General features: G+C 29.7%; 1 protein-coding gene and 2 non-coding genes across 3 annotated transcripts; all 3 read right to left on the reverse strand.

Annotated features, from left to right (window-relative positions):
• Positions 1-1287: 1287 nt before the first annotated feature.
• TRNAV-AAC (transfer RNA valine (anticodon AAC)) lies at positions 1288-1361 on the reverse strand. Its single transcript has one exon. It is a non-coding gene; the product is annotated as a tRNA-Val (tRNA).
• Positions 1362-12326: 10965 nt separating this feature from the next.
• TRNAV-AAC (transfer RNA valine (anticodon AAC)) lies at positions 12327-12400 on the reverse strand. The gene has a single exon. It is a non-coding gene; the product is annotated as a tRNA-Val (tRNA).
• A 2408-nt stretch (positions 12401-14808) lies between these two features.
• Positions 14809-15770, reverse strand: LOC120068930 (uncharacterized). Its single transcript, XM_039020570.2, has one exon. It carries the CDS (start codon positions 15605-15607, stop codon positions 15056-15058), a length of 552 nt encoding a protein of 183 aa, XP_038876498.1. The 5' UTR covers positions 15608-15770; the 3' UTR covers positions 14809-15055.
• Positions 15771-20695: the final 4925 nt, after the last annotated feature.

Raw genomic sequence — 20695 nt, forward strand, 5'->3', positions numbered from 1 at the left:
GCCAAACTAGAAGAGTGGGTCAGAGGAGCATCCAAGGCCTATATGCGAGTTTCCTACGCCAACAACGTTAAAAAAAATTAATGCGATCCAAATTTAGAGAATTGAATCCAATGAGAGTGATTATACAATGAAAGTGAAACAATGTATCATTTCATGTATGATAATGATTTTATAGTAAATATGTGAAAACATTGAAATAAAAATTGTTACAATATCTGTATTTAAACTATTAAAGCATTGCCTTATGTGCATAATATATATATATATATATATAGTTACTAGCACAAATGTTCTATATATATATATATATAGTTACTAGCACAAATGTTCTTTCTTTATACTTTTTAGAAGTTTTTTTTTAAAAAAAGAATGCAATAATATGAAAGCATTAAAATAAAATTTGTTACATTATCCAATTTTTAAAATTTTCTGCAATTAAAAGACCATATAATATTTATTTCAGGCTAAAAATTAGGGAAAATATCAACTTATAACTCTAAATTAACTTTAAAATTGTATCAATTTAAACCTTGAATTAATAGTTGTATCTGTTAAACCTTGAGCTCTTGTAAGTGTATCAATTTACACCTTCCATTATGTTTCATTATTAGAAAAACCTTGTGTGAAACTCATAATTGTATCAATTAAAACCTACAAGCTTTCACAAATATGAATCAATTTAGACTCTTAGATTAAAAAAATTATCTAAGAACCATCCATGTAATTATTTCAATCGTCCATTTTGTAAAACCGACATAATTTAAAGAAGTCTACACAAGTTTGAGAATTAATGCATGTATAATTTTAAATGATAATTGTAATAAATGATTTAAATTGATTGGGTTATGAAAATTTAGAATTTGAATTGACTTAAATTATAAGTTTCACATGACATTAGTCAAATGAAACCTAGAGAAGGGTGTAAATCGACACACGTTCAAAGAGTTTAGAGTTTAAACAAATACAATCATTGGTTTAAGGTTTTAATTTATATAATCCTAGAGTTTAGGAGCATAAATTGATATTTGCAAAAAAAATAAATAAAAATAAATAAAACTATAAGTTTTTTTTTTTTACTAGTATTATGAGATTACATTGTTATTCTTGTCCTTTTAAAAAGGAAAAAGTTACTATTCTATATTATTGAGTGTTTTGAGTATTTATTGTCTTTAAATCTTATCACAGAAGTACCAGCAAACGCTTCCTAAAGAAATAATCAGAAAAAATTACCGGCCAAACCCTTACCAGATAAAATCTGGTACAATAAACAAAAATTAACATAAAATGTGGCGTCGCCCGGACTCGAACCGGAGACCTTCAGTGTGTTAGACTGACGTGATAACCAACTACACCACGACACCATGTTGTTAGAGAGATTTTAGTTTATTTACAACTTTATATAAATAAATGGCGAAAAGGGAAGTAGCTAATTAGTTGGGCCTAATTACACGATAAAGATACAGCCCACAAACATTAACTAAAACAGAATGGTCCCATGACAATTCTACCTTATTTTCACATGCAACCATATTTTGCAAATTTTATTACATGGTTTTATTGTTACAAAATAGGGGTCACTTATGTTTTATCTATTTTGTTTTATTATGCCTCTAAAAACTATCTTCTTCTGTGAAATTAGATGCTTCTCAAAAACTCACAAAGAAGAAATCAAATAATAGAACTTATCTATCCTTGAGGAGAAAGGAGTCAACCAACGACAAAATTATAGAGCTCAAATTAACTTTCAATGTGTATGTGTGCTCGTTTGATAATGGCCAAAGATATGACCTACAATGAAAAAACTTTTATATTTCTTTTTCTTGAAGGACAATCCAAGAAAAAAAAAATACAGATTACAAGATTACATTTTGAGACATAAACATAGAAAACCACTTGGGATAATAAGTAGTAAGAAGGGAAGACTCATGCTCCTCCAAAACCTTAGTCGCAAGAGAGTGCGTCAGGACATTTTGACATCGGCGGTCATGAAAGCAAGAGATAACCTCAAAACACTACTCCAAGTCTTGTCCTCCTTGATGAAAAGACTTTTATGTTGATGTTAGATGAGTCACGTCGTTCATTATAGAGATACATGTCCTATCTTAAGTTTTAATTTTCAATTTTTATATATCTAAAATAATGAAACTTCTTAGCCAAGTAGTTATAATATGTAATCATGAGTATATTCATTTTGTTTGTTTTTAATCTTGTTTGGTGTTGTCTCTTGTGCATGCCCCATAATAAGGACACCTCTCTTTTGCCTTGTGACCCCAAGATTGAACGTACCTTGAGGAGAAATCTTAGAAACAAGCAAGAAGTAGAAGAAGAGATGGTCGAGGAACGTGAGAAGGCAATTAGGGAATACTTCAAAATATCTCTCTCTATTGCTCAACCCCGAATTGTGGAGGCACTAATCAATGCAAATACCTTTGAGCTAAAATCGGAGTTAATTCAAATGACTAGAGAGATTGCTTTTGGATGCCCCATGGAAGATCCTCATAAACATCTTAGATCTTTTATTGAGGTTTCTTGAAAGTTAAGATTAATGGAGTTTCAAATTATGCGATTAGACTAAGTTTGTTTCCTTTTTCTTTGTAGGACAAGGCTAAGGATTGGCTAGAAACCATACTATCGGAGAACATCACCACTTGAGAGGAGCTAGCTCAAACATTCTTGAATAGATACTTTCCTCCTACCAAGTCTTCTAAATTGAGGTTTAAATTGTTTCATTTTCTCAATAACCAGATGAAAAATTATTTGAAAGTTAGGAAAGGTACAAATATCTCCTTAGAAAGTACCCACAACATGGATACCCTAGTTGGTTGCAAATATAATTCTCCTACAATGGGTTGAATGACAATACCAAAGCAATTCTAGATGCTATTGTTGAAGGATCTCTTTTCTCTAAATCTGCTACAAAATCTTACACTATTCTAGAGGACATGGCCACTATAAGCTTTGAATAAATTGGCTAAGTGAAAGGGCCTCTACCAACAAAGTAGCAAAAATTTATGAGGTTGTTGAGGTAAGTTTTATTAAAGCTCAATTGACCACAATTACTAATGCTTTGAATAAATTGACTACAGGTGATCAAACATAAAAGTCATTATCCATAGCCTCTCTAGCAGCTAAGGGAGCTTAAACTCAACAAATTTGGGACTCACGGGATATTAAGATAGCTAATTATATGGATAGTGGACAAGATAGAGGCCAACAAAAACTTCCTACACGCTACCACCCAGGTTTGAGAAATCATGAAATTTTTTCTTATGTAATAATAGGAATGTAGTGGCTCTTCCACGTTTTCCCCCAGCTGAAAAAGAAACCATCCTTGAAGGAATTGATGATGGACCTTATCAAGGTAACCAAGGAGAAAACGTCTACATTGGAGAGTTTAGTCCATACTATCTTGGGCACCATACAAAGCCATGACAAATCTAGCCAAAACTTGGAGATGCAAATAAATCAAGTAGCTTCTGCTATGCATATTATGCAAAAAGGTAAGTTTCCTAGTTGCCCTGAGAAAAATCTTAGGGAAGAATGCAAGCCAATAAAACTTAGGAGTGGCAAAGAATTGAACAAGCCTATTGTGGATAAGGATGTATAAACATAAGAGAATGTTGAATCCACCACAGACCATGAGCCTAAAAAGAAGAAACTTGTAGAAGAGTATGAGTAAAAAAATAAGGAGTACTTTTAACTCTTTACCTTTTGTCCCTAACACACTTCCATATCCTCATAGATTTCAGAAAAAGAAGGTAGATGCACAATTTTCTAAATTTCTTGAAATTTTTAAAAAGTTGCATCTTGATATCTTTTTTGCTGAAGCTTTAGAGAAAATGCCAAAGTATGCTAAATTCATGAAAGATGTACTGTCTAGGAAGAATAAGTTTGATAAGTATGAGATGATGGCTTTGAATGAAGAATATAGTGCAGTACTACAAAAGAAATTGCCCCAAAATTAAAAGATCTAGGGATTTTTTTTCATTTCTTATCAATTAAACAATATTACAATTGCTATAGCACTATGTGATCTTGGAGCTTCAATTAATTTAATGTCTTTGTCTATTTTTAAGAAGCTCAAAATTGGAGACATGCAACCAACAATGACACCCTTGTAATTAGCTAATTGATCTTATGTTTATCCTTATGCCATTGTAAAGATGTGTTGGTTAAGGTCGACAAGTTCATATTCTTGTCGAACTTTGTGGCATTTGACATGGAAGAAGATGCTAACATTTCAATAATCCTTTCAAGACCACTTATGCCTACCAATAGGGCTCTCATTGATGTGCAAGATGGTAAGCTAACTTTTCTCAATGATGAAGAGGTAAAATTTGATTTATACCCCTTAAGCACGTAGATGTTGAGATAAGTCATGAACCTCATGAGACAAGTAAGTTGATTAATACTTTCCCTTCTTCTAATGAATTTTCTTTGAATGATGATTCTTCTTCTAAGGTGATGGGCAGAAGATATATAATGGATAGTAAATATGCTGTTAAGACGTGCAGTGAAAAATTAGAAGAGCATCATGTTAAAAATCATATCTCTACTTGTGTTAATACTCATAATGATTTGTCTTTAAATTCTAGTTCTAAGATGGAGTATGAGAAATTAATGGAGAAGCATGATTAGTCCTATGAGATCTCGTAAAGATGATACATTGAATTTTATTGAATATGTTCATAAAGGAGATGTTGAGTTGAATGATAAGGAAAAGATACATGATATATTTATTGGCAATGTTAACTTAAAGATTGAATGTGAATGACAATGTAGGGGAAAACTTTTGATTCCAAGATGTTATAGGAATGACATGTCAAAACTACCTTGGGGTCTAATATGATTGATAAGCCTCGTCTAACTAGAAGATGTTCAACCAAGCGCTTGTTGAGAGGCAACTCAAGTTTTAATTTTTTTTTTTTTTTTTTTTTTTATGTTTCCCGTTTTTAGTTTAGTTCTTTATTTTTCCTTTTAAAAATAATGGAGTCACTCATAGCTTTCATATTTTTCAAGATTTTTGTCGAACACAAAAAGTATTCATTCTGCTAGCTTATTTGATAAATTCCTGTACACTCCTAGGCCTTTTTTTCTATACCTAAATCTTTCTCATGACACAATGCATATTTTTAAGTTTGGGGAGGGAGGTCTTTCGTGTTTTTGTGTATTATGCATGCTAATTTGGTTTTATTGTTGATATCCATGTTAATTTTTTTAAAACATTTTGGAGAAAATTTTAAATGTTTGATTGAGATTTGAGAATATGATGAGAGTTCTTTTTTGTGTACTTTTGATATTGATTGTCAATGATGGAACTTGAATATGCATGTTGGATTACTTATAGTAGAAATAGGATAGCAATATCTTGAAGTATGATCTATTTATGTCCCTTTTTTAGTCTCACATTTCATGAGCACAGAGTTACTTTAATTTAGAAACTTTAACTAAAAGAAAGATTAAGTTAAATGTATTTGGTTGTCACCTTGAAAGGTCACACCGATTAGAGAGTTGATATGCATGATGGTTTGTAATGTTAGACTAAGAGAAAGAAAAGAATGATGTTTTTTCCTTTGAAATAAGAAAGATTGTACATTTGTTAACAAGTGCTTCACAAGAAATATCTTCTTTTTTTTTTTTTTAATAAACTTATAATGTGCGTGCATTGATGGGGGTAAAAAGAGCTGTCTTTGTTGTAATCAGTTAGGACACCTGGGAATTGACTAGATACGGTACCCTATAATGAATGTGTGGAAGTTAGTGCCCCGAGGTAAAATGATGTAAGTTTGAGGTCTTTTGTTGTTATAATTAAGGCACCTTAGTGGAGAAAGAAAAGAATGATGTTTTTTCCTTTGAAATAAGAAAGATTGTACATTTGTTAACAAGTGCTTCACAAGAAATATCTTCTTTTTTTTTTTTTTAATAAACTTATAATGTGCGTGCATTGATGGGGGTAAAAAGAGCTGTCTTTGTTGTAATCAGTTAGGACACCTGGGAATTGACTAGATACGGTACCCTATAATGAATGTGTGGAAGTTAGTGCCCCGAGGTAAAATGATGTAAGTTTGAGGTCTTTTGTTGTTATAATTAAGGCACCTTAGTGGACATATTACTTTCTTGAAATGTGTAGAAGCTTGATGATTGGTGCATGAGCCAAAGTAGGGGGAAAATTGAAGAAACTTTCTTAACTCTAACTTTAGTTCTTGTGTTTTGAACTAAATGTTATTTGCACACATACACATGGGAGATTATTAGATTTGATCATGAATGATCATAATGAAAGACTTGCTTGAATGTTTCTACTTAAGTCTTCAGCTATCTATTCTTTGAGGCATGAGTCATTAGTACATTTATTTTAAACTTCTCTATGATCTTGTCTTATCTTTGATTGGAACTAGTAAAGTTCTAAGTTTGAGGTGGAGAAATGCACACAAGATGTGTATTATTTGCCTTAGATTGAGGATGACTTTTAATGTGATTTTATGAGATTTAATGTGTTTGCTAGTTATTTTCAAAGTTTATGATCAAGAATTGAATTTATATTCAAATGAGCCAAAAAAAAAAGACCAAAATTATACCTAAAGAAGTCAAAACTGAGTAATGGATCAAAGAGAGTAAAGAAAAGAGATGAAAAAGGCAAGACAACGTAACACATAGCGTAGCAACGCTGCCCCTTTACACTATAGATCTGAGAGCAATCTTGAGAGTCACAATCACCCTGATGTTGGATAGATATGGTAACCCTAGACGGGGGTGAATAGGGTTTAATTAAACTTTTTTTTTCTAAATTAACCCAATTAAACTAATTAATACACTTTTTATAAATAATAAGAAAAATTCAAATTAAGCAACAAATAAGATGACAAAAAATGTGATAATTTAATTCTATCAAATTTTAGCAAATAAATAAGAACAAACTAAAACATACAATAAATTGCTTAAATTAATTGCAAAAATAAAAAGAAAAGAGTTAGAGAAGAAGATACATTAATTTTTATAGTGGTTCGGTCAAATTCGACCAACTCCACTCCACAAGCACCTCTTGGGAATTTGAATAAAATCTTTCCGACTCTTTCCACGAATTAGAGCCCAACCATTATACCACCACTCCTTTCACGGGTTCAAGAGCAAACCCAATCATTTCCACGGCTTAGGATCAAATCGTTACAAATGTTGGAATTTTTTAAGAACACAATACAACTCTCATTAGAGTGGATTTACAAGTTTAAGCACTCAACAAGTTTATCCTCACAATACAATAACACTCTCTCAAGAATAAGATGAAAAGAAAAAATTGAGAACTTAGAGAGAGCAACAATTGAACTTTTGAGTTTTGGAGGACTATGAAATGTAAAATTTGTTGATTTAAAATTTGGAGAGGAAGATGGTTTATATAGAGATGGAAAAATTTTAAAAACCACAATTAATTTAGACCATTGAATTTTGGAAAAGAAAAATCAATGGTGGAGATTTTAAACTAAATTAGTCGTTAGATACAAACAAAATATAATATTCAATTCCTTTTCTTTTGAAATTCATTTTCTGTTTAAAATTAATCCAAAAAATAAAAAAACATATCATGTGTCAAAAACTAGCCGTTAGACACAAACATAAAATAATATTAAATTTATTTTCTTTTTAATTCATTTTCTTTTTAAATTCATTCTTTTTAAAGTCAATCCAAAAATAAAAAACATATCATGTGTAAAAAACTAGCCGTTAGACACAAACATAAAATAATATTAAACTTATTTTCCTTTTAATTCATTTTCTTTTTAAATTCATTCTTTTTAAAGTCAATCCAAAACTAAAAAAAATACCATGTGTAAAAAACTAACCGTTAGACACAAACATAAAATAATATTAAATTTATTTTCCTTTAAATCATTTTTAATTTCAATTTTTTTAATTTTAAATCAATCCAAAAATCAAAAGTCCATCATATGTTAATCTCTTAAAGATCCACCATTCAACCAATATGTTGCCACATGTCTACATGCAAATGGTCTGGTTATGCCACGTCATCCACGACGGTATTTTCTCTATAGACTTGTTTCGGTCATATCGTCTTCGTTTTAGCTCCGATTTGAGTGATTCAAGAGGTGTTGGAATCGTTGTTCCGAGCTCTATGCTACAGACATATTAAAACACTAAGATTTTCAGTAATTAAAAATTGAGTTTGTTATCATCAAAACATTGATTAATTAATTAATTAAAATTAATTAATTTGAGATTAAGGGCCGAAAAGCCAACAATCTTCCCTTTTTGATGATGACAAACCATTCAAGAAAAATAGCTTAAAATAAATGTAAACCATATGTAGCACATAATAAAATTCAACATATCACCATAAAGATCATTCTTGAAATTCACTCAAAAAAATAAATTCTCCCCCTAATTAATACAATCAAAATCATAACAAATTTATAACATAATTTTCTTAAACTTCTCCCCCTTTGAAATCATAAAAAAAAAAATGATTAAGAAAAATTTAGAACTACATAAATGTTTCCTTAAAAACATGAACATAAATTTAGCACAACTCCCCCTAAGAATATTAACACATGCTTTCCAGATCTCCCCCTATCAAAATGCCTTCTAAAAGATTTAATAAGTAAAATTATAAAATCAAAAGGCATCACAACGAATAATAACGAACTCAAGCCTATTTTTGCAAAAGTTTTCTTCATTCAAAGGCTTGGTAAAAATATCCGCTAATTGTTTATTAGAGCCTACAAATTCAAGAGTAATATTATCATTTTGCACATGCTCTCTAATAAAGTGATGTCTAATATCAACATGCTAAGTCCTAGAATGATGTATAGGATTTTTAGTCAAATTAAAAGTACTAGTATTGTCACAAAATATGGGCACATTATCAAACTTTAATCCAAAATCACAAAGAGTTTGTTTCATCCAAAGAATTTGTGCACAACAACTAGCAACTGTAATATGTTCCGCTTTGGTAGTGGATAAGACAACCGAATTTTGCTTTTTACTAAACCAAGAAACTAAAGAACTACCAAGAAGTTGACAAGTCCCACTAGTACTCTTACGGTCAAGTAAACTACCCGCAAAATCCGCATCGGAATATCCTACCAAATTAAATTTAACATTTCTAGGATACCATAAGCCTAAATCAATAGTACCAAGCAAATATTTAAAAATTCTTTTAATGGCATGTAAATGTGATTTCTTAAGACAAGATTGAAATCTAGCATAAAGACATATATTAAACATAATATTGGGTCTACTAGCGGTTAAATAAAGTAAAGATCCAATCATACCTCTATAAGTTTTTATATCTACACACTTACCTTTTTCATTCTTGTCAAGCTTAGTAGATGTGCTCATAGGAGTTTTTGCAATTTTACCTTCATTGAATTTGAACCTTTTGAGCAAATCCCTTGTGTATTTTTCTTGACTTATGAAAATACCATCCTTCAGTTGTTTGATTTGGAGTCCAAGGAAGAAGCTAAGTTCTCTTATCATACTCATCTCAAATTCACTATGCATATACTTAGAAAATTCTTCACACAAAGATGGATTAGTAGAACAAAAAATAATATCATCCACATATATTGGTATTAAAAACATATCATTTTCTTTAGTCTTAATAAAAAGAGTAGTATCAATTTTACTCATTTTAAATCCATTCTCAAGCAAGAAATTACTAAGTCATCATACCAAGCTCTTGGAGTTTGTTTTAAGCCATAAAGAGCTTTTTTCAACTTATAGACATGATCAGGAAAATCAAAACTTTCAAACCCCGGAGGTTGTTCTACATAAACTTCCTCCATGATATAACCATTTAAAAATGCACTTTTCACATCCATTTGATACAAAATGAAATTCTTATAAGAAACAAAAGCAAGCAACATTCTAATAGCTTCTAATCTAGCAACGGGTACAAAAGTTTCTTCATAATCTATTCCTTCCTCTTGACAATAACCTTGAGCTACAAGTCTAGCTTTATTTCTAATGATATTTCCATTTTCATCCATTTTATTTCTAAAGACCCATTTAGTTCCAATTATAGAAGCATGAGAGGGCCTAGAGACTAACTCCCAAACTTTATTCCTTTCAAATTGATTTAATTCCTCTTGCATAGCTAAAATCCAAAATTCATCATTTTCGGCATCTTTAAAACTTTTTTGTTCAATTTGAGAAACAAAAGTAAGATTATTAAACATATTAAGAGATGAACGAGTTTTCACACCTTGTTTGGGATCATCAAAAATTAATTCTTTGGGATGGGAAGGAGCATACCTCTACTCTTTAGGCATGGATGAAGAACCAACTTCGTTCTTTTCGATTAAGCTCACCTCTTGCTTACTTGAAACAATTTTCTTGCCTTTGTCCCTAACAAGTAAATCCCCAAAATTTTCTTCTAAAACATCACTATAAATAGGCTCATTAGAAATAGCATTGCAAGATTCATCAAATACTACATGCATAGATTCCTCAATTACTAAAGTTCTTTTATTGAAAACTCTATAAGCTTTATTCCTCAATCATTTTTTAAATCAATTCAAAAATAAAAAGTTCATCATATGAAGATCCACCATTCACCAATATGTTGCCACATGTCTACATGCAAATGGCCTGGTTATGCCACGTCATCCACCACGGTATTTTCTCTATAGACTTGTTTCGGTCATATTGTCTTCGTTTTAGCTCCGATTTGAGTGATTCAAGAGGTGTTGGAATCGTTGTTCCAAGCTCTACGCTATGGACATATTAAAACACTAAGATTTTCAGTAATTAAAAATTGAGTTTGTTATCATCAAAACATTGATTAATTAATTAATTAAAATTAATTAATTTGAGATTAAGGGCCAAAAAGCCAACACCTGACATTGGCAACACATAACCATAAGCAAGTGTCAGAGGAATGACCTTATAAATAACCTCATTTCAACTGCTCTAAGGGAGAGATATATAAGTAAACTCCAAGTGAGAAACTCTAAACCCCTCTATTCTTAACCGAGCTAAATGCTTCATGTACTAATTTAGGTATCAAAGTGTACTCAAATTGACACCACACCAGTGTAAATATTTTTACGCAAGTCATCTATATCAATAAGGCCAAACTAGAAGAGTGGGCCAGAGGAGCATCCAAGGCTTATATGCGAGTTTCCTACGCCAACAACGTTAAAAAAAAATTAATGCGATCCAAATTTAGAGAATTGAATCCAATGAGAGTGATTATACGATGAAAGTGAAACAATGTATCATTTCATGTATGAGAATGATTTTACAGTAAATATGTGAAAACATTGAAATAAAAATTGTTACAATATCTGTATTTAAACTATTAAAGCATTGCCTTATGTGCATAATATATATAGTTACTAGCACAAATGTTCTTTCTTTATACTTTTTAGAAGTTTTTTTTTTCAAAAAAAATGCAATAATATGAAAGCATTAAAATAAAATTTGTTACATTATCCAATTTTTAAAATTTTCTGCAATTAAAAGACCATATAATATTTATTTCAGGCTAAAAATTAGGGAAAATATCAACTTATAACTCTAAATTAACTTTAAAATTGTATCAATTTAAACCTTGAATTAATAGTTGTATCTGTTAAACCTTGAGCTCTTGTAAGTGTATCAATTTACACCTTCCATTATGTTTCATTATTAGAAAAACCTTGTGTGAAACTCATAATTGTATCAATTAAAACCTACAAGCTTTCACAAATATGAATCAATTTAGACTCTTAGATTAAAAAAATTATCTAAGAACCATCCATGTAATTATTTCAATCGTCCATTTTGTAAAACCGACATAATTTAAAGAAGTCTACACAAGTTTGAGAATTAATGCATGTATAATTTTAAATGATAATTGTAATAAATGATTTAAATTGATTGGGTTATGAAAATTTAGAATTTGAATTGACTTAAATTATAAGTTTCACATGACATTAGTCAAATGAAACCTAGAGAAGGGTGTAAATCGACACACGTTCAAAGAGTTTAGAGTTTAAACAAATACAATCATTGGTTTAAGGTTTTAATTTATATAATCCTAGAGTTTAGGAGCATAAATTGATATTTGCAAAAAAAATAAATAAAAATAAATAAAACTATAAGTTTTTTTTTTTTACTAGTATTATGAGATTACATTGTTATTCTTGTCCTTTTAAAAAGGAAAAAGTTACTATTCTATATTATTGAGTGTTTTGAGTATTTATTGTCTTTAAATCTTATCACAGAAGTACCAGCAAACGCTTCCTAAAGAAATAATCAGAAAAAATTACCGGCCAAACCCTTACCAGATAAAATCTGGTACAATAAACAAAAATTAACATAAAATGTGGCGTCGCCCGGACTCGAACCGGAGACCTTCAGTGTGTTAGACTGACGTGATAACCAACTACACCACGACACCATGTTGTTAGAGAGATTTTTAGTTTATTTACAACTTTATATAAATAAATGGCGAAAAGGGAAGTAGCTAATTAGTTGGGCCTAATTACACGATAAAGATACAGCCCACAAACATTAACTAAAACAGAATGGTCCCCATGACAATTCTACCTTATTTTCACATGCAACCATATTTTGCAAATTTTATTACATGGTTTTATTGTTACAAAATAGGGGTCACTTATGTTTTATCTATTTTGTTTTATTATGCCTCTAAAAACTATCTTCTTCTGTGAAATTAGATGCTTCTCAAAAACTCACAAAGAAGAAATCAAATAATAGAACTTATCTATCCTTGAGGAGAAAGGAGTCAACCAACGACAAAATTATAGAGCTCAAATTAACTTTCAATGTGTATGTGTGCTCGTTTGATAATGGCCAAAGATATGACCTACAATGAAAAAACTTTTATATTTCTTTTTCTTGAAGGACAATCCAAGAAAAAAAAAAATACAGATTACAAGATTACATTTTGAGACATAAACATAGAAAACCACTTGGGATAATAAGTAGTAAGAAGGGAAGACTCATGCTCCTCCAAAACCTTAGTCGCAAGAGAGTGCGTCAGGACATTTTGACATCGGCGGTCATGAAAGCAAGAGATAACCTCAAAACACTACTCCAAGTCTTGTCCTCCTTGATGAAAAGACTTTTATGTTGATGTTAGATGAGTCACGTCGTTCATTATAGAGATACATGTCCTATCTTAAGTTTTAATTTTCAATTTTTATATATCTAAAATAATGAAACTTCTTAGCCAAGTAGTTATAATATGTAATCATGAGTATATTCATTTTGTTTGTTTTTAATCTTGTTTGGTGTTGTCTCTTGTGCATGCCCCATAATAAGGACACCTCTCTTTTGCCTTGTGACCCCAAGATTGAACGTACCTTGAGGAGAAATCTTAGAAACAAGCAAGAAGTAGAAGAAGAGATGGTTGAGGAACGTGAGAAGGCAATTAGGGAATACTTCAAAATATCTCTCTCTATTGCTCAACCCCGAATTGTGGAGGCACTAATCAATGCAAATACCTTTGAGCTAAAATCGGAGTTAATTCAAATGACTAGAGAGATTGCTTTTGGATGCCCCATGCAAGATCCTCATAAACATCTTAGATCTTTTATTGAGGTTTCTTGAAAGTTAAGATTAATGGAGTTTCAAATTATGTGATTAGACTAAGTTTGTTTCCTTTTTCTTTGTAGGACAAGGCTAAGGATTGGCTAGAAACCATACCATCGGAGAACATCACCACTTGAGAGGAGCTAGCTCAAACATTCTTGAATAGATACTTTCCTCCGACCAAGTCTTCTAAATTGAGGTTTAAATTGTTTCATTTTCTCAATAACCAGATGAAAAATTATTTGAAAGTTAGGAAAGGTACAAATATCTCCTTAGAAAGTACCCACAACATGGATACCCTAGGTGGTTGCAAATATAATTCTCCTACAATGGGTTGAATGACAATACCAAAGCAATTCTAGATGCTATTGCTGAAGGATCTCTTTTCTCTAAATCTGCTACAAAATCTTACACTGTTCTAGAGGACATGGCCACTACAAGCTTTGAATAAATTGGCTAAGTGAAAGGGCCTCTACCAACAAAGTAGCAAAAATTTATGAGGTTGTTGAGGTAAGTTTTATTAAAGCTCAATTGACCACAATTACTAATGCTTTGAATAAATTGACTACAGGTGATCAAACATAAAAGTCATTATCCATAGCCTCTCTAGCAGCTAAGGGAGCTTAAACTCAACAAATTTGGGACTCACAGGATATTAAGATAGCTAATTATATGGATAGAGGACAAGATAGAGGCCAACAAAAACTTCCTACACGCTACCACCTAGGTTTGAGAAATCATGAAATTTTTTCTTATGTAATAATAGGAATGTAGTGGCTCTTCCACGTTTTCCCCCAGCTGAAAAAGAAACCATCCTTGAAGGAATTGATGATTGACGCTACCACCCACGTTTTCCCCCAACTATTCATCAAAATGAAAATTCACCAACCTTCACTTAAACTAACTTATAAATTTGTAATCATTTACTTAACTTGTAGAAATTTATCTCACAACAAAATGTTTATTACATTGACATCTCAACAAACTACCTACTTCAAAAAATTTGCAAACTTAATTTTAAATTATAACATACAAAAAATTAAAAAACAAATTGCATATAATTGAAAATTAATTTTTATAGTACATCTAGCTTCAAAAGTTTTATTAGTACATCTAGCTACATATGAGAAGTGGTGGGAGATATTTTTCCTCTATGAATCCTTAGATTTGTTGAATGGAAAATGTCTATGGTAATTTTTTTTAAGATGTTGTTCTTTGTTTAGAAAAATATTACTATAATTAAAAATATAGATGTGAGTCACAGTTGAATTATGTTTACTTGAACACTCAAAAAATTTACAAAGTATAATAAAGTATAATACATAATTACACAAATATTTTCATGTTCTTTGAACACAAGAAAATTTCAAAAGCCTAATATGAACTAATTTTTCCATGATACAAATTAATCAATAAATGGTTTTTCCCTTTCACTAATTTCGAAAAAGAAAATCCCCAATCGAAACAAACAACAAATCAAATAGCTTTAAATTTCCCATCATCTTGAACATATCGGCTCTTCAACTATGGTCTCCAACAACGGCTTCCTCGACCTGCACATCGACCTCCGATGAGTAAATTCCGGCGCCGGCGAAAACCCCTTCACATCGTCATCATCATCACCACCATCCAATTTCAACTTCGGTTTTGATTCGTCTGCTTCCACCTCTGGCCAAACACAAACATTAGATTCCCCACCGCCAATAATCCGCCGCTTCTTCCCGCCGGAGACCCGCTCGGCGGCGAGAAACAAAGCTCCCATATCGGCCACAGACACCACCGAATTGACCTTCTTCATCGGAAACATAACGTACAAATTACCCATCTCGAGATTCTCATCGGCCATCAGAGCCGAAAATCTCCGACCCAGTTGAACCGATTGAGAATTAACGAGGAAGAAATTGGGGATCTCGAACATGAGCTCCGCCGCCTTGACCGGTTCGTGAAAGTGTCGGATTTGGCCGCTGGGAAAGATGACGGTCGTCGTCGAAGAAGTTGACGGTTTGCCACCGATTGGGGTGGACAGAGTGCAAGAAATGTAATTCCCCATGAATTCAAAAAGGGAAAAATGTCGAAAAGAAGAGATCTTAATTTGTGGGTATTGGAAATTTTTGGGTTGAGTTGAGGAAGAATTAGAAGTTAAGGAATTTATTTATAATGAGATGTGATAATTGGAAAAGTCATGAACTCGGAAATGTGGAATCGGTTGATTTTCAAAGCAAAAGTGAAGGCTACTTGGTTGTTTGACATTATTGCTCATTACGCGTGGAACATTACCAAATACAGGCCTAAATTAAATCAATATAATATATTTCTTCGTTTTTATTTTAGTTTACGAAAATGATTTTGATGCCATCATCTTGTATAGAAAAGTTTTAATTTGTCAAATCCTTTTTTTCAGTTGTCAAATCCCCTTAAAGCATGGGAAGCTTTTGAATTTTGATTTTTTTCCATAAATTGAAGTCAACGTCTTACAAAATACAATCCAAGAGACATTAAAGGATGTTTGGTAACACTACACATGTGGAAACAAAATTTAGAAAATAAGATATCCAATAAAAATAAAGTTTGTACTTGTTATGTGTTCCTAGCAAGTTTAGAAATTGAATTTTGATTTAAACAATGATTTATGATGTGTTTGATATTATATATACTTATTATATTGTAATTACCCACTAAATGATAATAAATTATTATTGATTTATTGGGATAATTCTGAATATAACAATCAAACTCAAAATATTAGCAGATATACAATACAGAAGAATTTGTAGATATAGCAAAATGTAGATCAAACTCTCGATCTATCAACTTATAGACTATATTGATGGTTATAATTTATAAATGATATAGTCTATCACTAATAGATTTTGTTATATTAGCAATTCTTTAAAAATATTATTATACACTTGATCATTAATCCTAAAAGTACTATCTATTGCAATTATCCTAATTTATTTATGGACATGTTTTATGTTAAAGTTTTTTTTTTTTTTTTGTAATAATAATTATTTTATAATATTATATGATTTATAATACATTACATAATACATATATATTAATTTTTAAAATTAAATTGAGTTTATAAAATGATATACTGTATAAATATTTTATCTTTATTTCATACACTTTTGTATTTTAAAATTTAAAAATCAAAATCATGATAAAATGAAAACATTAAAATATTGTTTTTAAATTTTAGACGGTTTAGATAACAACCTTAAAATAATTTTTAGAAATAGAATGTGAACTTTTTGTTGCCAAATGCATAAAACAAAACAATCAAACAGACCTTAGATATTTTGTTGTTAAATTTTTTAATGTTGAAAAATATTTATATTATTTTATATAAAACAAAAGATTGTTAGGAAGAAATTTTAATTTTTGAAATAAATTAAAGGTCTATTTGGATGAATTTTATAAGGTTTATTTGGTAATCATTTGGTTTTTTTTAAAAAAATTAAATCTATTTTATCAACATTGATAGTTGAATTCTTAACCAAATTCCAAATTCCAAAAACAACTACTACTTTTTTTAGTTCTCAAAACTTGGCTTGGATTTTTAAACCATTGATGAAATTGAAAGAAATTGGGAGGTGGGAATAGTGCTCATAGGTTTAATTTTCAAAAACAAAAACAAAAATCAAAATTGTTACTAAACGGGACTCGAGTGTTTAAATAAGTATTTATAAGTGTAAAAAAATTGTTTATAAATACTTAAAAAGTCAATCCAAATGGACCTTAAAGTTGAAATCAATAATATCAATTTGTTAATGTTATGAATTAAAAATGTTAAAGTAAATTGACCTAATATTTAATTAATTAGAAGAGGCCATTTATGATTATAACATCATACAGTTGTAACGTCCATGACTGTGACAACCACCACAATAGAGGTTTAGAGATTGTTTTCACCACTAAAATTTTAGGTTTATTTTAGTTTTATACTTACGCTATAAGAGATGTTTATTTTTTCATTCAAGTCTGTGAAAATCTTTCTAGTTAATTAACAGATCATTATTAACTTTCAAAAATAAAAAAAATAATAATACATATCTACTAGATGTTCGTATATTTAATCAAGTTTAAAATAAAAATGGAATATAACTCTAAAAATATAGACACTAAAATAAGTGATGGATCTAGATTTTTTTGTTCAACGCGCCTTGTTTAAAGCTTTGAAAAATATTAAAAGAAGAAAAAAAAATATTTTTTTTTTGACAAGATGTAGATTCTACTCATTCTAGCTTAAAAAATTTAATTATAAATTTAGTTCATGAATTTTTAATGTTGTGTTTTGTAGATCATTGAATTTTAAAAATGTCTAATAGGTTTTGAATATTCAATTTTATGTCTAGTATGTTCGTGACATATATGATTGTTTAAAAAAGATTAATTGATCTATTAGATATATAATTGAAATAAAATTTAAATTTTTAATTTTGTGTTTAATAAATCCATGAATTTTAAAAAGTAAATACAAATTTACACTTTTTAAAAATTCATGGACTAAATACATAGACGGTTTAAAATTTAAAAACTAAACTAGAAATTTAATCTTAAAAAATAAATTTTTGTTCAATAATTTTAATTTACTACAGGTAATTCATATAATTAATTTTTTAATTTGTCGTATATTTAAATGTGTTGTCATGTTTAATATAATAGTAGGGAAAAAAAAGAAAAAGAATTTAAAGAATTTGCGTGAAAAAAATAACGAAGTTAAGCCTATTTAATTAGGAGAGGAAACATCCTACCACTATGCTAGATAATCATTTTAATAATTTAAAAAACTTTGTTTAAAAGTCCCATTGAAGTTGAGGAGCCTCTAGGCCTAGGGTAAATTTGTCGGTTAAAATGGTTTTTTCATTTTTAATAAATAAGAATTTATAAGTACAAGTATTAATTGTTGGGTGTTGAACTTTAATAGATTAATATTTTCTTGAGCCAAAATGAGTGTTGATTTGATATTTCGTATCATCGATCTTGAAGTTAAAGGTTCGATTCTCTCACTACTATATATATATATTTTGAAACCATTCATAAAAATTTGAAAAGATTGACTTAAATAGTTTTATGTAAAATTTTTAATAAAAATTTTAAAACATGAAAAATATTTCGAAAACATAAATATTTAGGTGTCATTTGATAACCATTTTATTTTTATTTTTTGTTTTTGAAAGTCAAGTCTATATCATTGATATTTCTTTTCATGATTTACCTCTTTTTAAGTATAATTGTTGAATTTTTAGTTAAATTTTAAAAAAATATTTTTAATGAAAATTTTAAAACATGAAAAATATCTCGAAAACGGAAATATTTAAATCTCGCTTGGTAACCATCTTGTTTTGAAAAAATAAGTCTATATTTTTTACATTTTTTTTTACCATAATTTTCATCTTTTTTAAATACAATAGTTGAATTCTTAGTTTAAATTGATTTTTTTTTTATCACGCGGTAAATAATTTTTAGTTTAAATTTGTGAATTTGTATTAGAGCTTGAATTAGATAAACATATTAAGACGTGGATTCTTGACATGCTTTTGACCACAATGTAAAAAGGTAACACTAGATTAAATATTTGGTAAACTGTCAAAAATTGTCATCATTAAAGTCATATGTCACTATTTTTATTGTCAATGGACATTAATTAAAGTCTAAATTATTGTAGTGCAAATATAAGATTATTTAACAAATGTATAGAAACTAAATTGAAATTAGATACAAATTACAGAAGTATTTAAATATAACATAGTGAACAATTATCTATTTCCTTCTCTAAAATTAAGGTTTGGTCTTTTATCTACTAATTGATTGGTAAATTAGTGTTAAAATTATTTGAAAAAGAAAATGAAATTGAAAGGTATGAAGAAATTAAAAAAAAAAAAATGATATGGTGTAAGAACATAATTAGAAAAAATGAAAAAGAGAGATGAAAGTAAAGTGAAATTATTCATAATGAGTGTTGAGTGGATATAGAAATGAGAATTTAAAAGAAAAGGGAAGGCCGCGGTGGCGGTGACATCCAACTTATGCGTGACTGTTAAATGAAGGCAGCGGCGGTGCGGTGTCGGTTATTTGTATAATAACATATTGTTTGCCACGTGGCTGGGCTGTACACTCGCTTTGCCAATGCCATTTCTTAGAAACTTAAGAAGGCCCAACCACATGTTTTTCCCTACTTTCTTTAGTTCAACGTAACATGTGAAACATTCTCACATTTTTTTATTTATTATCTACGTTTTGATTAGTTAAATTATGTTCAAGTTATTCGATAATTTCTTTTTAAAATTTTACATTTGGTCGACCAATTTTATCTTTAAGTTCACATATTTTTATTTCACATTAAAAAAAAAAAAAATTTAAAATTTCACATTATTACTCAAGTTTCGGTTGGTAAAGTTTCGATTGGTAATTATTTAAACCTTGTTTGGCAATCTTTTTTCTTTTTTAAAATTAAGCTTATAGATGGAAAATTTCACGAAATGACTCGAAACCCAAAAACTTTTCTACCGATTACCTCTTTCTAAAAACTTTTCTACCACTTACCTTTTTCCCATGCGAAATTTCAAAATTACCCCCAGTTTTTAAAAAGCTTTCAGACCGCATGGTGAACGCGTATCTACGAATACTTTAAACAAGCATTTAGATATTACTAAGCTATCTGATAGATATTACTAAGCAATCGTTTAGATATCTATTATGTGATCGTTTGGCTAACTGTTATGCGATCGTTTGGCTAACTGTTATGCGATCGTATAGAGAATACTAAGCGATTGTTTAGGTTTAGTTATGCGTTCGTATAGAGAATACTAAGCGATCGTTTAGGTTTTGTTATGCGATCGTATAGAGAATACTAAACAATCATTTAGGTTTTGTTATGCGATCGTATAGAGAATACTAAGCGATCGTTTAGCTATCCACTATACGATCGTTGAGATATCTATTATGCGATCATATAGTTTTTGGTAAACGATAATTTAGAGAATACTAAGCAATCATTTAGGTTTTGTTATGAGATCGTTTACGTTTTGTTATACAATCATTTAGATTTTGTTATTCGATCGTTTACATAAATTTGTACTAAATTTGTGGAATACAATTGATGTTGTACATTTAACTAAGCAAATAAATAACT

The sequence above is a fragment of the Benincasa hispida genome, chromosome 12 (genome assembly GCF_027475165.1).
Source record: "Benincasa hispida cultivar pf3 chromosome 12, pf3_genome.v1.1, whole genome shotgun sequence".
Taxonomy (NCBI): Eukaryota; Viridiplantae; Streptophyta; class Magnoliopsida; order Cucurbitales; family Cucurbitaceae; genus Benincasa; species Benincasa hispida.